At 34.7% G+C, this 27,308-nt stretch overlaps 1 protein-coding gene across 1 annotated transcript; it reads right to left on the bottom strand.

The window, feature by feature from the left end:
• Nucleotides 1-34: 34 nt before the first annotated feature.
• Nucleotides 35-26,333, bottom strand: LOC133882068 (uncharacterized). The gene is made up of 15 exons (XM_062321172.1): nucleotides 24,900-26,333; nucleotides 24,718-24,819; nucleotides 24,011-24,177; nucleotides 7,632-7,842; nucleotides 7,296-7,533; nucleotides 6,836-6,983; nucleotides 6,443-6,724; nucleotides 5,675-5,764; nucleotides 2,334-3,681; nucleotides 2,122-2,232; nucleotides 1,719-1,933; nucleotides 1,401-1,611; nucleotides 1,037-1,274; nucleotides 752-899; nucleotides 35-645 (listed from the first exon to the last, which is right to left on the bottom strand). Exons 1-15 carry the CDS (start codon nucleotides 26,215-26,217, stop codon nucleotides 340-342), a joined length of 5,133 nt encoding a protein of 1,710 aa, XP_062177156.1. The 5' UTR covers nucleotides 26,218-26,333; the 3' UTR covers nucleotides 35-339.
• Nucleotides 26,334-27,308: the final 975 nt, after the last annotated feature.

Here is a 27,308-nt window from a genome sequence, read left to right as displayed (position 1 = left end):
CCCTTTCTAATGGAAGCTTATGACAAGCAAAAAATTACACAAGACAAATTCCAAAATATATTTTAACGAGTATTATCACAAATATTGTTCCTTACACAGCTGAGAATGATTCTAACACCACAAAGACTAAAAGTGTATGAAAGAAAAATTGACTCAACCCAAAGCTTATCCAGGGCCTCAAGCTTGGCTCCCGGCCACCAGCTCGGCCTTCGCCGCCTCCAACTGATTCTTAGCGGACCTTAGGCCTACTTGAGTCTTTCGCTTTGTAACTAGTATGAAGCATATTGATCATGTCCACACATATCACTATATCAGATAGAAACGTCTGTTCTACAGCATTCATCGAGCTTCCATTGTTGAAATAGTGATGTTGTTTAATGTGCAACTCCCTTCCCTGGCAGTTGTTGAATTTGTGTCCATCATATTATAGATGGTGGCAAATGCAGGTTGCTTGGGTGTAGGTAGAGGTGAAAGTTCGTTGCTAATAAATGAGAGTAGGTCTGGCATAGTAGGTCGATCCGCGGGGCTTTCTTGAACACAAAGAAGGCCAATGTTAATGAATCTCAATATAATAAAAGTGGAAGGACACCCTATTGTCGAATCCATCAACTCCAAACTTCGATCATCTCTCCACAACTCCCAAGCCTGTTATTTTAAATTATTGTAAATTTTACTAAAAAAAACTAAGTATTTCAATTTAAAAGATTACTCTAAAGCATAAAGAACTTGAGGAGGTATAAAAGCAACACACATATATAAGAAGATTGAGTGACTCGTTCTTGTTGAAGCCAGTATTCTTTTTGCCACTCACGATCTCGAGTAGCAGTACTCCAAAACTAAAGACATCAGACTTTATCGAGTATAGACCCTCCATAGCATATTCAGGAGACATGTAACCACTGCATTCAAAAGTTTAGTAAATGACTCTATTAGTAGCTTGGGTAATGAATTTGGCCGAGAATTGTAAATAGAGTGTTGTTAAGGGCACTACAACTTCCTTTGCAAATATTAGATGTGAAATAGATTGCATACTTACTAAGTTCCGACAATTCGATGTGTGTTTGCTTGTGTTTCATTGCCTCCAACTATTCGAGCCAAGCCAAAATCTGATATTTTTGGATTCATTTCACTATCCAAGAGAATATTACTAGGTTTCAGATCTCTATGTATGATTCGTAGTCTTGAATGTTGATGAAGATAAAGAAGCCCTTGAGCAACTCCTTCAATAATGCGTATGCGTGTATCCCAATCTAACATCTTTTTCTTGATAGGATCTGTTTAAACAACACAACTCAGAAAATTAATACTAAAAAAGCTAGAATTTTTTTAGAAGTTCAAAGTATATGCATGGACAAAAAAAAGAAAGAAAAGAGCAACAAGATGACGAAACATGCACACACCAAAAAGGTAGAAATCCAAACTTTTATTGGCCATGTATTCGTATATTAATATCTTCTCATCTCGCTCGATACAACAACCCAAGAGTCTGACAAGATTTCTGTGTTGGAGTTTTGCAATCAGTACTGTCTCATTTCTGAACTCCTCAAGCCCTTGTCCAGATCTTTTTGAAAGCATCTTTACTGCAATTTCCTGCCCCCTTAGTAATTTCCCCTATAAAGGAGAACCATAAGCTCTTTAAACTTTTTGTGAAGATTTACCATTAATGTCGGTTTTCTTAATGGTGTTCAAAGCACATTCATTAGGAAAATGAAACCCACCTTGTAAACAGGTCCAAAACCTCCTTCTCCAAGCTTATTCATAGCCGAGAAATTATTAGTTGCAGCTGATACACTCTCGTAACTGAATAGTGGCAACTCAACATCCTTCTCCCCTATTTTCTTCAGATTCTCTGTAGTGTTTGTTCCATCATTAATTGCATGAAGTTCAGTATTGAAATCAAATAACAGTAGATCATTGCCTGAGGCCTCCTCTCCTGTTTCATATACAATGATAAGACTTTGTCACTTTGGCGGAAATTCCAGAGCTCGTTCTGATAAAATCAATTAAGCAGGTGACAGCCTTACGTTCGACAAAGTTCAATCACAAGGGCAGATAAGTTTCTTCTGTCATTTTCGCAGATAAATATAAAAAAGTATTGTAATTCATTCCCATTTCACTTACCTTTGCGTTTGAGCTTTCTCCTTCTTGAAAAACAAATGGAGAAGAGGCATAAGACAAGCCCTGTTGCAGAGACCAGCACGGCTATAATCACCCATACTTTCAATTTGTTACCTGATTATGATGACAAGAATCAATATTAGCTCAACCATAGTCGAGAATTTTAAGTATTCAGATAACATAAATTTATGTAGAATTCATTTTTTTTATCCTGCCTTTGGTACTCTGATGCTGATAAGCGGCAATTTTGACATAGATATGTTGTCCGCCATCATATGAGAGTTGCTGTAAGTTCAAAAGAGCTCCTTCCCACATCATACACACGCTGCCATTATAAGCATAAGCTGTGCAAGAACAATTATTCAAGCAAACCGCTTCACAATTCCATCGACTCACTGTCATATATTCTTTGGCATTTACAGGCAATCTCATGTTCTTTATTTGCATGAACTCATCTTTTTTGCCGTTAGCATAAGTACTATTGCCACACTTTAGAGGGTATTTCCTCACACAACCACCTGACCAATCATCTAGTCTGGTGTCTTCAATCGAAAATGGTTCGAAAAATTCTAGACACTCACAGGGGTTTGGGGAACTCTCATGGTACACGCCAAACGCACCACAAAAAGAAAAGACATCAGAAAGTTGTGTCGGTTGAGACAAAAGTAAATTCCAAACCAAAGGGCCAGCCAACCACGCCAGTTGCTGGATCTCTCCTGAAGAGTTCACGATAAATTTAAATCTGAATGAGCTATTAGAAACAGAGTAAGTAAAGTAACTTTCATTTGCGTTTGACACAAAAATGAAGTTGAAGATTTTATTGTTCCCAATCTCAGGAAATAAGCTGAAATATTTTCCAGTCCAAAATCCAGAGCTCCAATACTTTTGGGATCTGTTCCACTCCAAGATAAGTTGACTGCTTCTATCCGAGTCTAACCCAAACGAGAACACACCAGGTGCAGGATCTTTTGAATTTTTCCATGAAATAAGCTGCTTCGATTTTCCAGTAATCTTATCGATTCCAAGCTTTCCACCCGGCAGCCATGTATCGGTTGGATGGTCGAAACTCTCCCAAAAGATAGTAGACTGGTTGGAACTATCTCTTAAAACAAAATTTCCATCATCGTGAAGTACTGCTTCAGTTGAGTTTTTCAGGGGATGTGGCAAATTTGTCGACCAAAATGGTATCTTGGAGGAACCTTCAAGCAGGACTAGGTTGCCATCTTCTGAGAGTTCAAGTCTTGATGAAGATGCCTCAGACAAAGGGTTCTCCCTATTTGCTACCCAAACAACATCTTTGACATCAAAATCATTATACCATATGCCCAGGTATATTTTTGAAGAAGTACCTGGTCTGAAGAAACCGAGCACAAAATTGCCACCTTCAGATACTATGGTTTTTCTCACTGAAAGAGGCTGACCTGTTGAAAGGGTATCTCCTGCAATGGAGAAGCATGCTCTGTAGAACGACAGGACAAGAAGCAGAACAAAGAAGAGCCATGGCTTACTCGTATAGGTAACCATCTCTCTCCAACCGGCAGCGCCGCAGATAGCCAGAGGAATAATTGTAACGATCCACCCCCAATGACACAATACTGTCCGCTTTTGGCTCCCCATACCAGACTTCCCAGGAGGTCACCCATCCTGAGATTGCTCTCGCAGCGGCTCGCTTAACTGCGGAGTTCTGATAGGTTCATTGCCATCACGGCTTTAAAACGCGTTGTGTCATATAGGGTGCATTTATACATATAAGCACATCCTCATTCCCAGGCGATGTGGGACGTCACAATAATGATGCTAGATATGAATGAGAGCAAGAAAAGCTGGACTTTTCTTATCAGAAAGCTTGCTCCCAGCTTGTTGCCTTGACTAATGGTCGATAATCCTTCTCGGAAACTCATCTAAGCACAGTGTGAATGCTGATTGATGCTGATTAAAGTCGAACACTCTCTTTCACCTTTCTCCTTTCCCCTTTCGAATAGGAAAAAAAGAAACAAAAGGCGAACACTTTCTGTCCTTTGTCTTTGACAGAATATCGGAAGACTTTCATTATGCTAAGATTCCACGAGTGTTTCATCACGTTGGATAATTACAATCTTAAGGATGAATTTTACCTCAGATTTGTTATAATTTGTTACAAGTTTGAATCACAAGGGCAACTTAATTATAGGCTGAATTACAATTTCTTCATGTTATGTATATGCGTAGTATTAAGCCATTGAATATAGTTGAATGAGTGAAAGTGCTAAAAGAGAAATGACTATCACTAAGTCAGTGTTGATAGAGTGAGCAGCTATGGATATCGAATTTCGAAAGGTACGGTGATGAAATGTTACGATCTTAAGTGTTACACATTAATTATTAAGTACAATCTTAATCATATAAGCTCACATTCTTCATTTGCAAGCCAATTTTTAATAATGAATTTTACTTAAAATTTGTGACACACTAGAGTCCACATGAGGATTATTAATATCATTTTTTTTTTTTTTTTGTAAGTATATCAACAAAGCAATTACAACAAATAAAAATATAGGGCTGGACAACCCAATAAAGAGCCCCAAATTAACCTCATCAATAGTAGTAAACATAAATTAATGCTCCGTTTGTTTCGGTGTAAATGGTTTCCGTCGTAAAATAGTTTCAGGGAAATTATTTTTCAGAAAAATATTTTCCGTTGAAATCATTTTTCGGTGTTTGGCGCGTACTGAAAATTACAAATATTTTTTATATTTTAATTTAATCATATTAATTTAAAAAAATTAAATTTTATTCACAAAATAAAAAATATTAATATAAAATAATATAAAAATATATATTTTTTTAAATTTGGCATATACAAATTCTGGCAAAAATTGCCGGAATCCGGCACAAAACGGCCGGATCCCGTCCAGTTGACCGGAAACCGGCCGTCCTGGCCTGTTTCCGGCCAGAACAGCCGGATCTGGCCAAATGCGGGGGGTCCGGCCGTTCTGGCCGGATCCGGCCTCTCCGGCCAGTATCCCGGCCAGACGGCCGGATCTGTCTAGGATTCTGGCCAGATGGCTGGATCTTCGGTGTTCGGGCTGGATCTGGACTGGAATCCGGCGAGATAGCGGAGATCCGGCCAGTTTGGCCGGAATCTTGCATGGTATCCCCGAAATCTAGCGACATCTGCCGGACGTCGCTGAATTCCGGCACCGACCGAAGTCGGAATCTGACTTGTCGAAATTCGGCAATAATTAACTGCTTGAACGTAAATGTCGACTGCATTGTTTAAAAAAGAATTGATTGCATCTACCATTTACGGAAAATGATTTACGCTTTTAAAAAGCATAAATCATTTTCCGAAATTTATTAAACATTTTTGGTCAAACGGAAATCATTTTCTGGTTGACCATTATTTTCGCTCTACCAAACACCGAAAAATACCGTAACCATTTTCCAGAAATCATTTTACGCCAAAACAAACGGGACATAAAAGGAAATGTATCAAATAAATGATGCGGCCCTATATATTTTTGGTACGAAGACTAAAAAAAGTGATCGCAAATTAAGGCGGTTTGGTAAAGCGCACCATGAATCGTGCAGCCGGCCTAGAGGCGCAAGAAGGGTCATAAACCTCAAAAGGTTCAATAACCCAATCAGTAGCCCAACAAAGAAACAACTGCAGTAGCATATCCAAAGATAAACCACTGCAGAAAAGATGACACCGATGAGGGTCAAAACGAAGCCTATGGTGGAGGTAGCTTTAACAGCCCCAAAAAAACTAAGAAAAGCAAAAAAAATCAAGGAACAAAATACTGATTGTTGACGTGGTGGCGGACATGTAGTTTTAGTTACAATGTTATGTATATCGCAATTTGAAGATATGGTTCAAAATATTCGAGAAGACCTAGTTTTAGTTACAATGTTAGGTTCACAAGTATAGTTTTGATGTGTAGTTCAAATTACTCATAGTCTGGGTCTAAAATATTGAGTAGACGTGTGCTTGAATTAATTGTTAAAAGAAGAGGAACGAGCCAAAGATTTGGGATTTCACCCATTTTTGGTATCCAATTAGTTTACTGAGGGCCGGAGGGGAAGGAAATTGGTTAGTGATAATCTTTTAAAGACATTACAGACTAGTGTTAACTAATGTGGGTAGTACATAAAAACTTATAAATTCTATCTGGATAGTATTATTGGTAACGAAACTAAAATATGAGGGAACAAAGACAACATTTAGAGACAAGTATGTAGCATATCAACGTGCATACAAATCAGCCAAAAAGATTAGTTTTACAACATTTTGTTTCTTTGATATAGGAATCAGTCATCGCGCTTCCATTGTTGAAATAGTTACGCTATTATTTGAGCCATTTTCTGCAGTACTGTCATTTGTTGAATTTGTGTCAATCACATTCCGGCCTCTGGTAAAAGCAGGTTGCTTGGGTGTAGGTAGAGGAGCATGTTCATTGCTAATCATTGAGACTACATCAGGCATGGTAGGTCGATCAGTCGGACTTTCTTGGACACAAAGAAGGCCAATGTTAATGAATCTCAATAGAACAGAAGTAGAAGAAGGATATCCTATTGTTGGCTCCATCAACTCCAAACTTCGATCATCTATCCATAGCTCCCAAGCCTAGTTACATTTCAAATCAGACTAAATTTAATTAAAAAAAACTAATAGCATTTTAATCTATAAGATTAATATAAAACAAAAAGAATTCAGGAGAGTATAGAAACTACATACGTATCTAAGAAGATTGAGTGACTCGCTATTATAGAAGCCAGTGTTCTTCTTGCCACTCACAATCTCTAGTACCAATACTCCAAAGCTAAACACATCTGACTTTATCGAGTACAAACCATCCATAGCATATTCAGGAGACATATAGCCACTGCATTTCAAAATTTAGGAAATGACTATTAGTAGCTTGTTTAGCGAATTTAGCTGAGAATTGCAAATATAGTGCTGTTAGGAGTAGTATAACTTTTACTACAAGTCCCTTACAAACTTGATGTGACAGTCTATAATTGGTAAAATGATTAAGCAAAAAAATTGTTAGTGATTGATTTGTCAACAATACACTTTTAGTTATTTTACCAATTGTGAACTATCACATCATATTGTAAAAATATTGTAATAAAAGTTGTAGTACTCCAATCGTTTTCTTTGGAGATATTAGATGTGAAATAGATTGCATACTTACTAAGTTCCGACAATTCGACGTGTGTTTGTTGGCGTTTCATTGTCTCCAACTATTCGAGCCATCCCAAAATCTGATATTTTTGGATTCATTTCACTATCCAAGAGAATGTTGCTGGGCTTAATATCTCTATGTATGATCCGTAACCTTGAATATTGATGAAGATAAAGAATTCCTTGTGCAATTCCTTCAATAATGTGTATGCGTGTCCCCCAATCTAACATGTTTTTCTTTGTTTGATCTGTTTAAATAGTACAACTAAGAAAATTAGTACTTAAGAACCTAGAAACATATTACAGGAAAATATATACACATATATACATAAATATGCGCACTTACCAAAAAGGTAGAAATCCAAACTTTGATTGAACATGTACTCATATATTAATATCTTTTCATTTCGCTCAATACAACAACCTAAGATTCTGACAAGATTTCTATGCTGGAGTTTTGCAATTAATATTGTCTCATTTTTGAACTCCTCGATTCCCTGCCCAGATCTTTTTGAAAGCATCTTCACTGCAATTTCTCGCCCTCTGAGTAATTTCCCCTACGAAGGAGAATGATAAGCTCCTTAAACTTTCACAATTCATGACAGTTTACCATTAATGTCGGTTTTCTCAATAATGTTCAAAGCAGATTCATTAGAAAAATGTAGTGTACCTTATAAACAGGTCCAAAACCTCCTTCTCCAAGCTTATTCAAATCTGAAAATTTATTAGTTGCAGCTGATACGCTTTCATAACTAAACAGTGGTAACTCAGCATCCTTCGCATGGAGTTCAGTATCAAAATCAAATGAGAGTAGATTATTGCTTGAGGCCTTCTCTCCTGTTTGATATAGAATGATAAGAATTGGATACGTACATGGAATTAAATCCAGTGGTTGGTCCAAGATAAGCAACTGAGGTGACATCATTAATTAGGTTCACCAAAGTTCAACCACAATGAGCAAGGCCAGTATCCAAGGTAAGTAAGTTTTTTTAGTCATTTCCGCAAGTACTAATAATATAGTAAATCATTCTCATTTCAGTGAAATGACCAAATAACTGCAAAGCTCCTTCCCGGAGACATGGTTAAGTTTGTAGGAGGACCCCCAAAAACTAGGTTCAGATAGTTTCGATCAAGAGCCTGAAACACTATCTTCACCAACCAATAATACAAACAGATTTTCATTGTTGGGCCATTAGGAAAGCGTGTTAAGTGACGTCCTAAGAACTAATTAATAGTCGGTATAAAATGAATGTAAAAAGTAATATTACTCTTTTTTGATTGATAGTGATTTCTATGTACCGTTAGAACGTTTACACTTACCTATGCATTTGAGCTTTCCTTTGGTTGAAAAACCAATGACGAGGCATAAGATAAGCCCTGTTGCAGGGACCAGCACAGCTACCCATACTCTCCATTTTTTGCCTGATTAAAATGACAAGAATCACTTTTAGCTCAACCCTAATTAAACATACTTTTCATTTCACTCATCCTACCTTTCGTACTTGGATCCAGATACTCATCAGCAGCAAGTTTGAGATAGATATCTTGCCCAATCTCGCGTTGCTGTAAGTTGAAAAGAGCTCCATCCCATATCATACACCCACTCCTATTATAAGCATAAGCAGTGCAAGAACAATTCTCCGTGCAAGCCAATTCACATCTACTAGCATTCACGGCCAAATATGCTCTCGAATGAACAGGCAATCGCATGTTTGGCATTTTCCAGAACCAATCTTTTTTTCCATTAGCATACGTATTATTCTTCTCACATTGCAAAGGGGATTTCCTCACGCAGCCACCTCGCCAATCGTTTAGTCTGGTGTAGTTCATCGAAAATGGTTCGAAACCTTTTAGACACTGACAAGGGGTTGAGTAATTCTCAGGGTACTGTACCACGCCAAACGCACCACACAAAGCAAAGACATCAGATAGATTCCTCGGTCCAGTCCAAAATGAACTCCATTCCCAAGGGCCAGACATCCACACTCGTAGCCTCCACTGTCCTCTGTAGTCAACCCGATATTTAGAAAGGTAAGAAGGGTTTTGAAGAGAGTAAGTTAAATATCCATCACTTCCATTTTTACTTGGCACAAAAGTGTAGGTGAAGATAGAACTAAACGGAACATTTTTCCTTGGCACAAATGCGTTCATTTCAGGAATTAAGCTGAAAATTTTTCCGTTCCAAACTCCAGAACTCCAATAGTTTTGGGATCTGTTCCACTCTAAGAAATACTGATTGCTTCCATTTGGGTCTAACCCCAACGAGAACACACCAGGTGCTGGATCCTCTGAATTTTTCCATGAAATGTGCTTATCGACCCCAAGCTTTGCACCTGGCAGCCATGTATCGGTTGGATGGTCGAAACTCTCCCAAAATATAGAAGACGTGTTCGAACTGTTTCTCAAAACAAAATTCCCATCATGACGAAGTACTGCTTCAGTTATATTTGACCCGCGAAATGTTAAATTTGTCGACCAAAATGGGATCTTGGAGGAACCCTCAAACAGGAGTAGATTGCCATCTTCTGAGAGGTGAAGTCTTGGGTCAGACAAAGGGTTTTCTCTATTTGCTACCCAAACAACTTCCCTCGGAACAAAACTTTTATACCATATGCCCAGGTAGATTTTTACTGGAGAGCCTGGAGTGAAGAAACCGAGCTCAAAAGTGCCACCTTGAGATAATATGGTCTCGTTCTTTGAAAAAGAAAGAGACTGACCTGCTGAAAGGGTATTACCAGCTATGGAGAAGCATGCTGTGCAACAAGACAGGATTAGAAGCAGAACAAATAAGAGCCATGGCTTAGTCTTCGTGGTACCCATCCCTCTCTAACTTGGAGCTAGAAAAATGGTAGAAGAAGAATGATGCCAGAATATGAATGAGTGAACAAGAAAACTTGGACTCTTCTTGTGACAGAGTTGATCACTTCCAGCCTACTCCTGAATATTCCACATTCCTTTCTTTTTCAGCCACCGGCTCAGACAATTAACCAAGCTACGAGTACGTACATGTACGCATTAATGGAGTTCCACAACAACGGAGGTAAAGCTTTTTATTGAATATTTATTAAAGTTACTGAATATATAATGGTACACATTACCCTAATATAGAGACATTTTTTAATAAATTTAAATAATGTAGCATCGTTATTACTGTTAAATATATTAATTTTAAATTATGACTAGTAGGGCTGATCAAATACCCACGGATCCGCCCCAACCCGCACGCCCCGCCCCAAAAATCACGGGTTTTAGTTGATTTTTTGTGGGTGCGGGTCAAAAACTGGTAAACCCGTGCGGGGCGGGTTGCGGGTTGGGGTTTTTAAAAACCCCGGGGACCCGCCCCGCACATTAAAAAAAAAAAAAAAAATTACACATTTACAGTGCCGCACGCCCACACCCCCCTCCCCCCTTCATATTTTTCCTTTCTTTTCTTCGTAAACCCTAGCGCCGCACATACCCTTTCGCATCTTCTTCTTCTTCTTCTTCTTCTTCTTCTTCACGATTTCCTACCGAATCATGCGTGCTACATCTGCTCAAATGGAATTATGGAAGTTGATTGGCCTCGTTGAGTCACCAGGAACAGCGAGAAGATCGTCGACGCTCCGAGGAGACCGGGAACGGCCGGCAGATCGTCGACGCTCGCCTCAAGAGGCCTCGCCGTCGTTGCCGAGTCACCGATCTTAAGGTCACTGACCTCTGAGTCTCAACCCTTTTTTGTGATTTGTTTGAATCTGGGTTTTGTGATTTGTTTGTGATTTTATTGTTTGAATCTGGTATAGTGGTATTGTTTGAATTTAATTTTCTTGTTTGGTTCCTGAGAAAATCTAGATGTTTCTAGACCTAGGTATAAAACCCGCATATACCCGCACAACCCGCACCCCCGCCCCGCATCACCCCACACCGCATCACCCCCGCACCGCACGGGTTCTCCCCATTTTGTGCGGTTTGCGGGTGCGATTTTCGCAACCCACAGGGGTGCGGGACGGTGCCAAAAAATGGGCATCCCCGCCCCCCCCACCCCATGCTCAACCCTAATGACTAGAAAATATATACTATTCATTTTATTTAACTTTAAATTTTGACTATAAAATATATACTTATCTATTTCATTCGCTTCAAAAGATATTTGTCAACCAAACTATGCTGTGTGAATTAAATGAGAATTAATTTGTTGCTTAATGCATCTAACAACTAACAATGAATATCCACTCTGTTGACTGAATTGAATGAGAATTCTTTTTCAGAAGCTTGAATGGGTCTAAGCATGGCGCTGATCAAAGTTGAACACCTTGTCTCCTTGTATCTGAAATGGTTTTCCTTTAATGTTAGATTGAGAATATTGCATTAGAGTGAATTGACTCTCTGCAAATTGTTGAATCATTATCATAGCATTTGGCCACATCCGACTGTTCAAATTTACTCTTTATTTTAGTTAAAAAAAAAAAGAAGAAAGTTTTTTCAATGTTAAAAACTCACTTTTTTCAAAGTACTTATTTCTGGAGCTATCCACTTTTACTATATATATATATATATATATATATATATATATATATATATATATTATATATATATATTCAAGTAATTAAAATGTTTTTCCAAAATTTAATTCAACAAAATACGTACCAAGACTAATAAAAGAAAGTGATCATCATGTTAAATAGGATTCTGTTTTACATTGATAATTATATTAAACTTTTTTTAAAATATAGAGTGCAGAGAGTGCGCGTATGTTAATGGTTTCTAATTCTCTCGCTTTCGTTTCATGCATTATAGTAACCAGAAGACACGCACAAAAATTAAGTGCATAAGATTTAACACCTTCATCGATTTTCGGTTGTTTGCTTCAGAATCAGACATTGCTTATGTTTGTCGGCACATTTAGTAAATAATTTACAAGTTATTAAGCTAATTAAATAATCGTATTCGCTGATTTTTATTTATTTTTTAATTGTTTTAATGTTGTTTTAACATTAGTTAGTAAATAGTGCTCCCCAAATGAGGAGAGCATTGTTTAGGATCTCCAAATTTTGAAAAAACTTCAATTACCACTCATGGTATTTCATCACTTTTGTAATCATACTTTTAAACTTTAAAAGTTGTCAATTTAGTATATCAATCTTTTAATTATTATTATTTTTTTCAATTTTAATCATCGGTTAGAATTTTCCATTAAATCCTAATGGAGGGGTGTCAAAATTCCTAAAATACTTGTCTTTTTTTTAGGGAAAAAAAATTGCAAGGATTTAGTTGTTGGTAAGGATTTAATGAAATTTTCAAAAATATACATACCTGAATCTTTCATATATATATATATATATATATATATATATATATATATATATAATTTTTTTTTATTTTAAAAAAAAATATTTTAAAAATTTTGACAGGATTTAATATTGAAAAATCCTAATGAATGGATAAAAATTAAAAGAAATTGAAAGATAAACACACTAAATTATTACTTCATAAATTTTAAAGATATGATTACAAAAGTAACAAGAGATCCATGTTAGTAATATTTTCTCCCAAATTTTGTATCAAACTCGGCAGGCAGATGCATAGCTAAAAAGAGTCATTGTAGCATTCTGGCTTCCTATAATAACTTTTTCAACAAATTAGGTAGTTGGACGTGAATGCTCATTAAGTGATACTGATGGCAAGATCCACTAGTGGCTGGTTCTACCACTTGACGAAGAAGTTATCTTATTTTAAGCAATGCACCTACCAAGCAAACAGGAAAAAAATAAAAAATAAAAAAATTTGAAGTTTTAATTTTTAATATATATATATATATATATATATATATATATATATATATATATATATATATATATATATATATATATATATATATATATATATATAATTATTGAGAAAGACACGCGTGCATTTTTATTAGACTGACATGGCAAATTAACGATTTTTGTTCAATTTGTGGACAAAAAAACAACTTAAAAAAGTAATTTGTAATTTGTAATTTTTGCCTATCACAAAAACTTTACAATTTTATTTTTTATACCACAAAAAATAATTTATAATTTAAACCGATCACGTGAAGCGGTACTAAAATTTCTCTGTAACAAAAATACAAACTAATAAAAAGTCCAATAATGATTAAGCTTTCAATCACGCAACGCAACGACAAGACCATGGGTTGGTGTAATCTATAGCTCGTGCCTTGTGCCCTGCATCAAATTGGTTCTACAACATTTATTTTCATATATCTGAAATTGTTCAAACCTATTTTGAATTGAAGAAATGGCTTGATCTACTATATATAATAAATAATCAATTATAAAAGATTCTTCAGCAGATTATGTTGCCTTGTCATTGGCAATCTCATCAAACTGTTTCTTCCACCTTGCCACATAGACAAGGTGGTAAAAAGTTGTAAATTTAGGTGGTAGTGAATCATTACTCTTCTTCAAATTATACGTTTTTCATGAAATACATATTCTATTTCCATTTTAGTTGCAATCTCTTTAGATAAAATCATAACAGATGTAAATTCATTTTCTCTATAATTTTTAAAATAAGAAATAAGACATTTAAATGATCTATAGCAACATCAATATTATGCATGTCTTTTGATTGTAAATTTTTACTAACAGTATTAACGGCAAATACTATATCATACCAAATAGTCATGCTTCATAAGAATTTAAAACTTTCAATCTCATAGGTTGCTAAACAATTAGCTTCACTTTTTGTTATAGAATCTTTACTTGTTTTTGCTAATTACAAAAAGCAACTATAATTTGTGGGGTTTGAAATTTTATGGCTTTAATGCTTTCAATCCGACTTTCTCAACATGTTTGTGAGAGAGGCTTAAGAGTTAAACCCGATACATTATCTTGTAAAATTTTCTATCTTTTTGTAGATGAAGGAAACAAAGAATATATACGTTGTACAATTCCAAAAAAAGTTATAGCTTTAGGACAAGAATTTGTCATATCACTTATTACAAGGTTAAGACTATAACAACCACATGGTGTGTAAAACGCTTTAGAATTAATAACAAGAAGTCTTTTTTTTACCACTCGTTCTTTTTCTTTCATGTTAGACCCATTATCGTATCCTTGTCCTCGTATATCATTAATATTCAGTTCAAGATTTTTAATTACGTCTATAATTTCATTAAAAAGACCTTTTCCAGTAGTATCATCTACTTTTATAAATTCTATAAAATGTTCATCTATTTTGATTGTATTTGTTGAAATATCAACACATCTTAGTATGAGAGACATTTGTTATTGATGACTTGCATTAGTGGTACAATCAAGCATAATTGAAAAATATTTTGCATCTTTAATTTTTTTAATAATATTATTTTTAATTTCAGTTGCTAACAAATGTATCAATTCATTTTGGATTTTATGTCCAAGATAATGATTATGAATTTCACCATCTTTAATACGCCGAATATGTTCTTGCATTATTGGATCAAATTTTGCTATCATTTCAATTAGACTTTAAAAATTTTCATTATTTTCTTGGTAAATCTTTTCATTATTTCCTCTAAATGCCAAATTATTTTTACCAAGATTCTTTACTACAACAATAATTATCAATAATATTTTTTTCCAATGATCTTTCTCTTTGTTAATTTGTTCTTGGATGTTTTTATCAATTGCTTTATTTTTTGACAATCACATTTCTAAATCAACCCAAGCATTCATGTTAGTAATATGTTCATTGGTTGTTTCATGACTTTTAAGCTTAGCACTAAGATTTTTCCAGTCATTAGTTCCTTCATCGATCGGCTAGTTGATTTATACTAGATTTTGAATTAAACAACTTGCAACAAAAAAAAAAATATTCTATCTAGATCTTTTGAATAGACTAGCCATTTTCTATCATGCTTCTCCCCATTTGATAATTTTTGTATATAAAATGTACTAGAAAAATGTCTAGAGTTTTCATCTTTAGGAAAGTTTATATTGTTGTCTCTTATTGGACCATTTTCTACTAATAAATCTCTTAATTTTACATCAATATTTTTTCATTGACATGGGTCATAAATATTTGTAACAATAGAATTAGATATATCATCAATATTTTTATTTTCTTCTAAATTTTCCTGAACTTCTTCACCAAGAGCTGTTATATTACATAATTGAATGTTACTATCATTATTTTTAATGTCATATTTTTGTTGTATTATTTCATTATCTTCTAACTCTTTTTCATGAATTTCTTGTTCATTTATGTGCTTTTCAACTAAATTATCATTTATATTTTGTTTATTGCTAATAACAAATTTATTTAAAGATCCTTTTTGAGATTCAATTAATTTTTCTACTATTTTTTTTTTTTTTTTTTTTTTTTTTTTTTAAGTTTTTCATATTCAGAAGCATATTTTCTAGTAGACATCTATAACTAAAAGTAATTACAAATTAAATAAACATGATTTATGTACAAAAAAATTATATATATATATATATATATATATATATATATAATAAAATAAATTAAAAAATAGAACAATAAAACTTGATTTGTCAAAGATTGAATTCTCTTTAATCTTTATGGTAGGATTATCTAACACTTTTAACCTGCACAAGGAAAGACAAATTAGTCATTAGTGTAAAAATATTTCCTAAAATCAAATAAAAAAGTTAATGCAATTGATTGATTGATTCTTTTTGGTAACTAACCCTTTTTCTTTTTTATCACTGAGTAGATATGGAATGATTTTAACTTATAGGGAAATAATGAGAATGAAGAAGAAGAGAGAAATTTAAATTCGAATAAGATCGACTTGAATAGAGAACTTGAAATAATAATAAAAAAAGAAACTTATATAGACTCTAATAGGAACGTTGGATGTAACTTAAAAAAAAAAAAAAAAAAAAAAATGAACGTTGGGCATATAGTGGACTTAATTAAGTATTATTTTTTAATGAGACTTCCCATCTTCAAAAAGACTTTCCATCTTCTTTCACTCTTAGCATTTAATTTTTTTTTTTTGTAATTGGAACTTGGGAGTTGGGACAGACAAGACAATCTATTTAATTATGTCTTTTTTCTATTTTTGTTTAATGAGACTTTGCATCTTCATTGATATTTGATAATTGGGGCCTTATTAATTTTATTTTTACCAGATTTTGGGGCCTTATTAATTTTATTTTTAGTTTTTTACCATATTTTAGAGCCTTATTAAAGTGTATTGATAACAATTAAAGTTCCTTTTTTTTTTTTTTTATATAAAAAAAATTATTAATATTTTTTATTGGGAGCCTTAGGCAACCGCCTAATTCGCCTAAGCTGGCAGGGCGGCCCTGTCTATTTGCTACCCAAACAACTTCCTTCGGAACAAACCATTTATACCATATGCCCAGGTGGATTTTTACTGAAGAGCCTGGGGTGAAGAAGCCGAGCTCAAAAGTGCCACCTTGGGATAATATGATCTCGTTCTTTGAAAAAGAAAGAGACTGACCTGCTGAAAGGGTATTACCAGCTATGGAGAAGCATGCTGTGTAACAAGACAGGATTAGAAGCAGAACAAATAATTAAGAGCCATGGCTTAGTCTTCGTGGTACCCATCCCTCTCTAACTTGCAGAAAAACGGTAGAAGAAGAATGATACCAGAATAGGACTCTTCTTGTGACAGAGTTGATCACTTCCAGCCTACTCCTGAATATTCCACATTCCTTTCTTTTTCAGCCACCGGCTCAGACAATTAATCAAGCTACGACTACGTACAAAACGCATTAATGAAGTTCCACAACAACGGAGGTAAAGCTTTTTATTAAATATTTATTTAAAGTTCCTGCATATATATATATATATATATATATATATCCGGCTACTATGCGGTAGAAAAGAGTACCGCATATCTGCGGTACTTTTTTCTACCGCTGAGATTAATTGGGAAAGTAAGAGTCTAACTATAGTAGAAAATGCTAAAAGGCCTACCATTTAACCTCTCCTTTATTTCCCTTTGCTGAATGAGTATGACCAAAATGCCCTCAACCCACCTCTTTCCCCAGCAGCTCGAACCAAACCCCAAAGTCCTTCGCCTGACATCTCCGCCGGAGATCGCCATGATCGGAACACCGACTCTGCGACCCTTCCGCAGAGGCTGCCGCAACATTACCAATATCTTCCAACTCCGTCTCCGGCGATACCCGCTCCGAGAAGGCCACGCCGGCACACTCCTCAGCCAGCCCCAGCCCCAGCCCCTTACCAATATCCTCCAACTCCGTCTCCGAGGATACCTCCTTCGGGAAGTCCACGCTGGCACACTCCTCTGCAACCCTTTCCCGAGCCCACTCCCATGATTGAGGATATGGTATACGTTGCTGTGGGAAAAGAAGTGAAAGAGTGCAGATTAATCCTGTTGTGGGCTTTACAGAATTCTAGTGGAAAGCAAATTTGCATCCTTCACGTTCATCAACCTGCACAGCTCATCCCCTGTAGTAAGTCCCAAATACTGACATGCATGTAATATTTTCGGCTAGCTGGGGTTCTATATCTGATGAAGTTGCACCTTTAATTTTTTTCCTCTAAGAATTTGGTTTTTCTACTGCCGGCTCTTTTACCAAATTTTTCTGTTTGTTTTATTCATGGCGATCCGGTGAAGAGGTCAGGCGAAGAACTTTGGTGTTCGAGCTTGGGAAAGAGGTGGGTCGAGGGCACTTTGGTCATACCTGTTCTACAAAGGGCAATAAAGGAGAATTAAAGAGTAGGCTGTGGCATTTTCTACCATAGTTACACTCTTACTTTCCTGTATCAATCTCAGCCGTAGAAAAAAGTACAGCAGATATGCGGTACTTTTTTCTACAGCATAGTAGCCGGATCCTATATATAATGGGATGCATTACGCTAATATTGAGACATTTTTAAAAAAATTTAAATAATGTAACATCATTATCACTATTAGATGTATTAATTAATTTTAAATTTTGACTATAAAATATATACTATCCATTTCATTCGCTTCAAAGGATATTTGTCAACCAAACTATGCTGTGTGAATTAAATGAGAATTAATTTGTCACTTAATACATCTAACAACTAACAACAAATAACCACTCTGTCTACTGAATTAAATGAGAATTCTTTTCCAGAAGCTTGAATGGGTCCAGGGGCGGTCCTACATTGGGGCTAGGGGGGGCCTGGCCCCCCCCCCAAGCCCCAAAATTTTCTCTTAAATTTTTTTTTTCACAAAAAAAAATAAAAAAATAAAAAAAATTAAAATTTTACCCCTTAATTTTTTAATTTTTTTAGTTTTACCCCCTCAATTTTTTTTTTTTCCGATTTGACCCTTCCATTTTTACAAGCCTGGGTCACTGAATGGGTCTAAGCATGGCGCTGATCAAAGTTGAACGTACACCTTGTTTTCCTTTAATGTTAGATTAAGAATATTGCATTAGAGTGAATTGACTCTCTGCAAATTGTCGAATCATTATCATAGCATTTGGCCACGTCGGACTGTTCAAATTTACTCTTTATTTTAGTTAAAAAAAAAAAAAAAAGTTTTTTCATTGTTAAAAACTTACATGCTCAAACCATTTATCTCCGGAGCTATCCACTCTCACTATTTTATTTTATATATATATATATATTCAAGTGATTAAAATGTTTTTCCAAAATTTAATTCAACAAAATAGGTACCAAGACTAATAAAATTAAAGAAAGTGATCATCATGTTAAATAGGATTCTGTTTTACATTGATCATTATATTAAACTTATTTTAAAATATAGAGAGCGGATCGAGAGTGCGCATATGTACATTAATGGTTTCTAATTCTCCCACTTTTGTTGCATGCATTATAGTAATTACCAGAAGACACGCACGAAAATTAAGTACGAAAGATTTAAAACCTTCGTTGCTTTTCGGTTGTTTGCTTCAGAATCAACCATTAATTGCATATGTTTGTCCGCACATTTAGTAAATAATTTACAAGTTATTAAGCTAATTAAATAATCGTATTCAATGTTTTTTTCAAAATTGTGAAGAGAGAGAATGGTCCAATTTTTTTTTAAAACATTAGTTAGTAAGCAGTGCCCCTAAGCCGCAAGGTTCTCCCAAAAAAAAAATTAAAAAAATTAAAATTTTACCCTAATTTTTGTTATTTTTTTTTTCTAATTTTGGCCCTCCGAAAACTTTTTTTTTTTTTTTTTTTTTTTTTTTTTTTTTTTTTTTTTTTTTTTTCAATTTGGCTCCCCAACTTGGGGAGGCTGGCTCCGCTCCTGTAAGCAGTGCTCCCCAAATGAGGAGAGCATTGTTTAGGATCTCCAAATTTTGAAAAAACTTCAATTATCACTTATGACATTTTATCATTTTTGCGATCATACTTTTAAACTTTAAAAATTGGCAATTTAGTGTATCAATCTTTCAATTTTTTTTTAATTTCATTATAATTTTTTCGTTAAATTTTAACGGAGGGGTGTCAAAATTCTTAAAATACTTATCGGTTTTTGTAGAAAAAAAAATTGCAAGTATTTAATTGTTGGTAAGAATTTAATGAAATTTGCAAAGGCACTGTTTCAGTTGAGTTTTTCAGGGGATGTGGCAAATTTGTTGACCAAAATGGTATCTTGGAGGAACCTTCAAGCGGGACTAGATTGCCATCTTCTGAGAGTTCAAGTCTTGATGAAGATGCCTCAGACAAAGGGTTCTCCCTATTTGCTACCCAAACAACATCTTTGACATCAAAATCATTATACCATATGCCCAGGTATATTTTTGAAGAAGTACCTGGTCTGAAGAAACCGAGCACAAAATTGCCACCTTCAGATACTATGGTTTTTCTCACTGAAAGAGGCTGACCTGTTGAAAGGGTATCTCCTGCAATGGAGAAGCATGCTCTGTAGTATGACAGGACAAGAAGCAGAACAAAGAAGAGCTGTGGCTTAGAGCACTTGCAGCAATTACGTTATATTTAGAAAAAGTTTCATAAAAAACATAAGAAAAACCTCACAAAGTAGATGCCTTATATTTAGATAAGAGGGTTGGGAATGAATAATAATTTTTTATATATACATGTTTACTATTCATTCTCTATGTATTATTTTAATATAAAAAAAGTATATTTAATTGATATAGAGAAGATAGAAAATGTAGGAAAGAGAGAAAAAGAATAAAATAAGAGTAAAAAAAAATATTTAATTGATATAGGAAGATGTAAGGGAATTTATTGTGATGTGTTTTTTTATAGGAAAATAAACAATAGTTTTGTTCTCTAAATATAGAAAAAATGATTGAAAATCTGCTGCTAGTACTCTTACTCGATCGTATAGGTAACCATCTCTCTCTAACGCACTGGTAGCGCCACATATAGCCAGAGGAATAATGATGCTAGATACGAAAAGCTGGACTTTTCTTATCAGAAAGCTTGCTCCCAGCTTGTTGCCTTGACTAATGGTCGATAATCCTTCTCGGAAACTTATGTAAGCACAGTGCTGATTGATGCTAATTAAAGTCGAACACTTTCTTTCCCCTTTCCCCCCATCGAATAGGAAAACAAGAAACAAAAGTCGAACACTTTCTGTCCTTTGTCTTTGACAGAAACTTATCGGAAGACTTTCATTATGCTAAGATTCCACGAGTGTTTCACGTTGGATAATTACAATCTTAAGGATGAATTTTACCTCAGATTTGTTATAATTTGTATCAGAGTAGACAACAAGTTACAAGTTTGAATCACAAGGGCAACTTAATTGTAGGCTGAATTACGATGTCTTCATATTATCTATATGCATAATATTAAGTCATTGAATATAGATAAATGAATGAATGTACCAAAAGAAAAATGACTATAATTAAGTTAGTGTCGATAGAGTGAGCTGTTGTGAATGTCGGATTCCGAAATATATGGTGATGAAATGTTACGATTTGAAGTGTCTCACATTAATTATTAAATACAATCTTAATCATATAAGCTCACATTCTTCATTTGCAAGCCAGCTTTTAATTATGAATTTTACTTAAAATTTGTGACACACTAGAGTCGACATGAGGATTATTATTATTATTATTATTATTATTATTATTATTATTATTATTATTATTATTATTATTATTTAATTATTTTTTTCCTAAGCACAAAAAATAAAATCCCAAATATTGTCGTTGTATTCCCAAATATTTTCCTAAGCATCGTCGTTGTATTCCCTAATTTAAATGTGGTTCCCTACATTAAAAAAAATAAAAAATAAAATCCCAAATATTGACGAATTTGACTGCATCGGGTTTTCTACTATCCCATATTTGGGGGTGGGGCTCACTTGTAACATTTTTTTTTCTTTTAATTTTTTTTTTTAAAATTTATTTTATAGTAAGTATATCAATAAAGCAATTACAACAAATAAAAATATAGAGTTGGACAACCCAACAAAGAGCCTCAAATTAACCTTATCAGTGGTGGTAAACAGAAATTAAAATGAAATGCATCAAATAAATGACGTGACCCTATATATTCTTGGTACGAAGATTAAAAAAAGTGGTCGCAAATTAAGGCTGTTTGGTAAGACGCACTATGAATCGTGCAGCCTAGGGGCGCAAAAAGGGATATAAACCTTAAAAGGTCCAATAACACAATTTGTAGCTCAACAAAGAAATAACTGTAGTAGCATACCCAAAGATAAACCACTGCAGCAAAGAAGACACCGGTGAGGGTCAAAACGAAGCCTATGGTAGGGGTAACTTTAACTGCCTGAATTAAGAAAACTAGGAAAAAGCAAAAAAAAAAATTCAAGGAACAAAACACTTATTGCTGACGTGGCGGCAGACATGTAGTTTTAATTACAATTAATGTTAGTTACAATGTTCTGTATATCGCATAATTTGAAGATATGGTTCAAAATATTCAAGAACATGTAGTTTTAGTTACAATGTTAGGTTCACAAGTATGGTTCAAATTACTCGGCTCATCGTCTGGGTCTAAAATATTGAGTAGACGTGTGCTTGAATTACTTGTTAAAAACCTGCTTTTTTCATGAATAAACATAAAGAGGAACAAGCCAAAGATTTGGGATTTCACCCATTTTTGGTATCCAATTAGTTTACTGATGAGGGAAGGGAAGGAAATTGGTTAGTGATAATCTTCTAAAGATATAATATAGGCTAGTGTTAACTAATGCAGGTACGTAGTACATGGAAGAAAAACATATTATACTTAGATCCCGTAAAAACTTATAAATTTTATATTTGGATAGTATTATTGGTAACGAAACTAAAATATGAGTGAACAAAGACAACATTTAGAGACAAGTATATATGTAGCATATCAACGTGCATACAAATCAGACAAAAAGCTTAGTTTTACAACATTTTTTTTTTCTTTGATATAGGAATCAGTCATCGCGCTTCCATTGTTGAAATAGTTATGCTATTTTTTGAGCCCTTTTCTACACTGTCATTTGTTGAATTTGTGTCAATCACATTCCGGCCTATGGTAAAAGCAGGTTGCTTGGGTGCAGGTAGAGGAGCATGTTCATTGCTAATCATTGAGACTACATCAGGCATGGCAGGTCGATCAGTTGGCCTTTCTTGGACACAAAGAAGGCCAATGTTAATGAATCTCAATAGAACATAAGTGGACGAAGGATATCCTATTGTTGGCTCCATCAACTCCAAACTTCGATCATCTATCCACAGCTCCCAAGCCTAGTTTCATTTCAAATTAGACTAAATTTAACTAAAAAAACTAATAGCATTTTAATTTATAAGATTAATATAAAACATAAAGAATTTGGGAGAGTATAGAAACTACATACGTATCTAAGAAGATTGAGTGACTCGCTGTTATAGAAACCAGTGTTCTTCTTGCCACTCACAATCTCTAGTACCAATACTCCAAAGCTAAACACATCTGACTTTATCGAGTACAAACCATCCATAGCATATTCAGGAGACATATAGCCACTGCATTTCAAAATTTAGGAAATGACTCTATTAGTAGTTTGTTCACCGAATTTAGCTGAGAATTGCGAATAGAGTGCTGATAGGAGTAATACAACTTTTACTACAAGTTTCTTACAAACTTGTAGTGCTCCAATCATTTTCTTTGGAGATATTAGATGTGAAATAGATTGCATACTTACTAAGTTCCGACAATTCGACGTGTGTTTGTTGCTGTTTCATTGTCTCCAACTATTCGAGCCATCCCAAAATCTGATATTTTCGGATTCATTTCACTATCCAAAAGAATGTTGCTGGGTTTTAGATCTCTATGTATGATCCGTAACCTTGAATATTGATGAAGATAAAGAATCCCTTGTGCAATTCCTTCAATAATGTGTATGCGTGTCCCCCAATCTAACATGTTTTTCTTTGTTTGATCTGTTTAAATAGTACAACTAAGAAAATTAGTACTTAAGAACCTAGAAACATATTAGAGGAAAATATATACACATTTATACATAAATATTCACTCACCAAAAAGGTACAAATCCAAACTTTGATTGAGCATGTACTCATATATCAACATCTTTTCATTTCGCTCAATACAACAACCTAAGATTCTGACAAGATTTCTATGCTGGAGTTTTGCAATTAGTATTGTCTCATTTTTGAACTCCTCAATTCCTTGTCCAGATTTTTTCGAAAGCATCTTCACTGCAATTTTTCGCCCTCTGAGTAATTTCCCCTATGAAGGAGAATGATAAGCTCTTTAAACTTTCACGATTTACAAAGGTTTACCATTAATGTCAATTTTCTCAATAATGTTCAAAGCAGATTAATTCATTAGATAAATGTATTATAATGTACGTACCTTGTAAACAGGTCCAAAGCCTCCTTCTCCAAGCTTATTCAAAGTTGAAAATTTATTGGTTGCAGCTGATATACTGTCATAACTGAATAGTGGTAACTCAACATCCTTTGCATGGAGTTCAATATCAAAATCGAATGAGAGTATATTATTGCTTGAGGCCTTCTCTCCTGTTTGATATAGAATGATAAGAATTGGTTACTATACATGGAATTAAATCCAGTGGTTGGTCCAAGATAACCAACTGAGGTGACATCATTAGGTTCACCAAAGTTCAACGTACCACAATGAACAATGCCAGTATCCAAAAGGTAAGTAAGTTTTTTTAATCATTTCACAAATAAGTACTACTAATATATATAGTAAATCATTCTCATATCAATGAAATGACCAAATAACTGCAAAACTCCTTCCCGGAGACATGGATAAATTTGTAGGAGGACCCCACAAACTAGGTCCAGATAGTTTCAAGAGCCTGAAATACTATCTTCACCGACTAATGATACAAATAGCTTTTCATTTTCGGCCATTAGAAAAGCTGTGTTATGATGTTCCTTAGAACTTAGACTTAAATCACGGTGTTAAGTTAGTTCTTAGACTTAAATCACGGCGTTATGTTAGTTGATGTAAAATGAGTGTAAAGAGTAACATTATATTATTTTTTATTTTTTATAGCGATTTCTATGTACGGTTAGAACGTTTATACTTACCTATGTATTTGAGCTTTCTTTTGGTTGAAAAACAAATGACGAGGCATAAGATAAGCCCTGTTGCAGGGACCAGCACAGCTACCCATACTGTCCATTTTTTGCCTGATTAAAATGACAAGAATCACTATTAGCTCAACCCTAAACATACTTTTCATTAATTTCACTCATGTGACTCATCCTACCTTTGGTTCTTGGATCTAGATAATCATGAGCAGCAAGTCTGAGATAGACATCTTGCCCAGTCCCGCGTTGCTGTAAGCTGAAAAGAGCTCCTTCCCATATCATACACCCACTCCTATTATAAGCATAAGCAGTGCAAGAACAATTCTCCATGCAAGCCAATTTACATCTACTAGCATCCACGGCCAAATATGCTTTCGAATAAGCAGGCAATTGCATGTTTGATATTTGCAGGAACCAATCTTTTTTTCCATTAGCATACGTATTATTCTCACATTGCAAAGGGGATTTCCTCACGCAGCCACCTCGCCATTCGTTTAGTCTGGTGTAGTTCATCGAAAATGGTTCGAAACCTTTTAGACACTGACAAGGGGTTGAGTTATCCTCAGGGTACTGTAACACGCCAAACGCACCACACAAAGCAAAGACATTAGATAGATTCTTCGGTGTAATCGAAAATGAACTCCATTCCGAAGTGCCAGACATCCACACTTGTCCCCTCCACTGTCCTCTGTAGTCAACCCGATATTTAGAAAGGGTAAAAAGGTAGGAAGGGTTTCGATGAGAGTAAGTTAAATATCCATCACTTCCATTTTTACTTGGCACAAAAGTGAAGTTGAAGATAGAATTCGATCTGTTCATTTCAGGAACTAAGCTGAAATATTTTCCGTTCCAAACTCCAGTACTATAATAGATTTGAGATCTGTTCCACTCTAAGAAATACTGATTGCTTCCATTTGGGTCTAACCCCATCGAGAACACACCAGGTGCTGGATCTTCTGAATTTTTCCATGAAATGAGCTTATCGACCCCAAGCTTTGCACCTGGCAGCCATGTATCGGTTGGATGGTCGAAACTCTCCCAGAATACAGAAGACCTGTTCGACCTGTTTCTCAAAACAAAATTCCCATCATCACGAAGTACTGCTTCAGTTATATTTGACCCGGGAAATGTCAAATTTGTCGACCAAAATGGGATCTTGGAGGAACCCTCAAACAGGAGTAGATTGCCATCTTCTGAGAGGTCAAGTCTTGACGAAGATGGGTCAGACAAAGGGTTTTCTCTATTTGCTATCCAAACAGTTTCCTTCGGACCAAACCATTTATGCCATATGCCCAGGTAGATTTTTCCTGAAGAGCCTGGAGTGAAGAAACCGAGCTCAAAAGTGCCACCTTGAGATAATATGATCTCTTTCTTTGAAAAGGAAAGAGACTGACCTGCTGAAAGGGTAATACCAGCTATGGAGAAGCATGCTCTGTAACAAGACAGGATTAGAAGCAGAACAAGTAAGAGCCATGGCTTAGTCTTCGTGGTACCCATCCCTCTCTAACTTGCAGCTAGAAAAATGGTAGAAGAAGAATGATGCCAGAATATGAATGAGTGAACAAGAAAACTTGGACTCCTCTTGTGAGAGAGTTGATCACTTCCAGCCTACTCCTGAATATTCCACATTCCTTTCTTTTTCAGCCACAGGCTCAGACAATTAATCAAGCTACGACTACGTACACAACGCATTAATGCCTTAATGGAGTTCCACAACAACGGAGGTAAAGCTTTTTATTGAATATATATAATGGTATGCATTACGCTAATATTGAGACATTTTTTTTTTAAAATTTAAATAATGTAGCTTCATGATTGCTGTTAGTTGTATTAATTTTAAATTCGGGCTATAAAACATATACTATCCATTTCATTTGCTTCAAAGGATATTGGTCAACCAAACTATGCTGTGTGAATTAAATGAGAATTTATTTGTTGATTAATACATTCAACAACTAACAACGAATAACCACTCTGTCGACTGAATTAAATGATAATTCATTTTCAGAAGCTTGAATGGGTCTAAGCATAATGGCGCTGATCAAAGTTGAACACCTTGTCTCCTTATCTGAAATGGTTTTTCTTTAATGTTAGATTAAGAATATTGCATTAGAGTGAATTAACTCTATGCAAATTGTCGAATCATTATCATAGCATTTGGCCACATCCGACTGTTCAAATTTACTCTTTATTTTGGTTAAAAAAATAGGAAAGTTTTTTCAATGTTAAAAACTCACTTTTTTCAAAGCATTTATTTCTGGAGCTATTCACTTTTACTATATATATATATATATATATATATATATATATATATATATATATATATATATATTCAAGTAATTAAAATGTTTTGCCAAAATTTAATTCAACAAAATACGTACCAAGACTAATAAAAGAAACTCATCGATCATCATGTTAAATTGGATTCTGTTTTACATTGATAATTATATTAAACTCTTTTTTTTGTAAATATAGAGTGCGGGGAGTGCGCATATGTTAATGGTTTCTAATTCTCCCACTTTCGTTGCATGCATTATAGTAACGCGTATGACCCTCATACACGTGGCTAATTGTATGTGACTAAATAC

Source organism: Alnus glutinosa, chromosome 11, assembly GCF_958979055.1.
Source record: "Alnus glutinosa chromosome 11, dhAlnGlut1.1, whole genome shotgun sequence".
Taxonomy (NCBI): Eukaryota; Viridiplantae; Streptophyta; class Magnoliopsida; order Fagales; family Betulaceae; genus Alnus; species Alnus glutinosa.
Note: the sequence above shows the minus strand (reverse complement) of the source record. Positions and strands in the feature narration are given on the sequence as shown.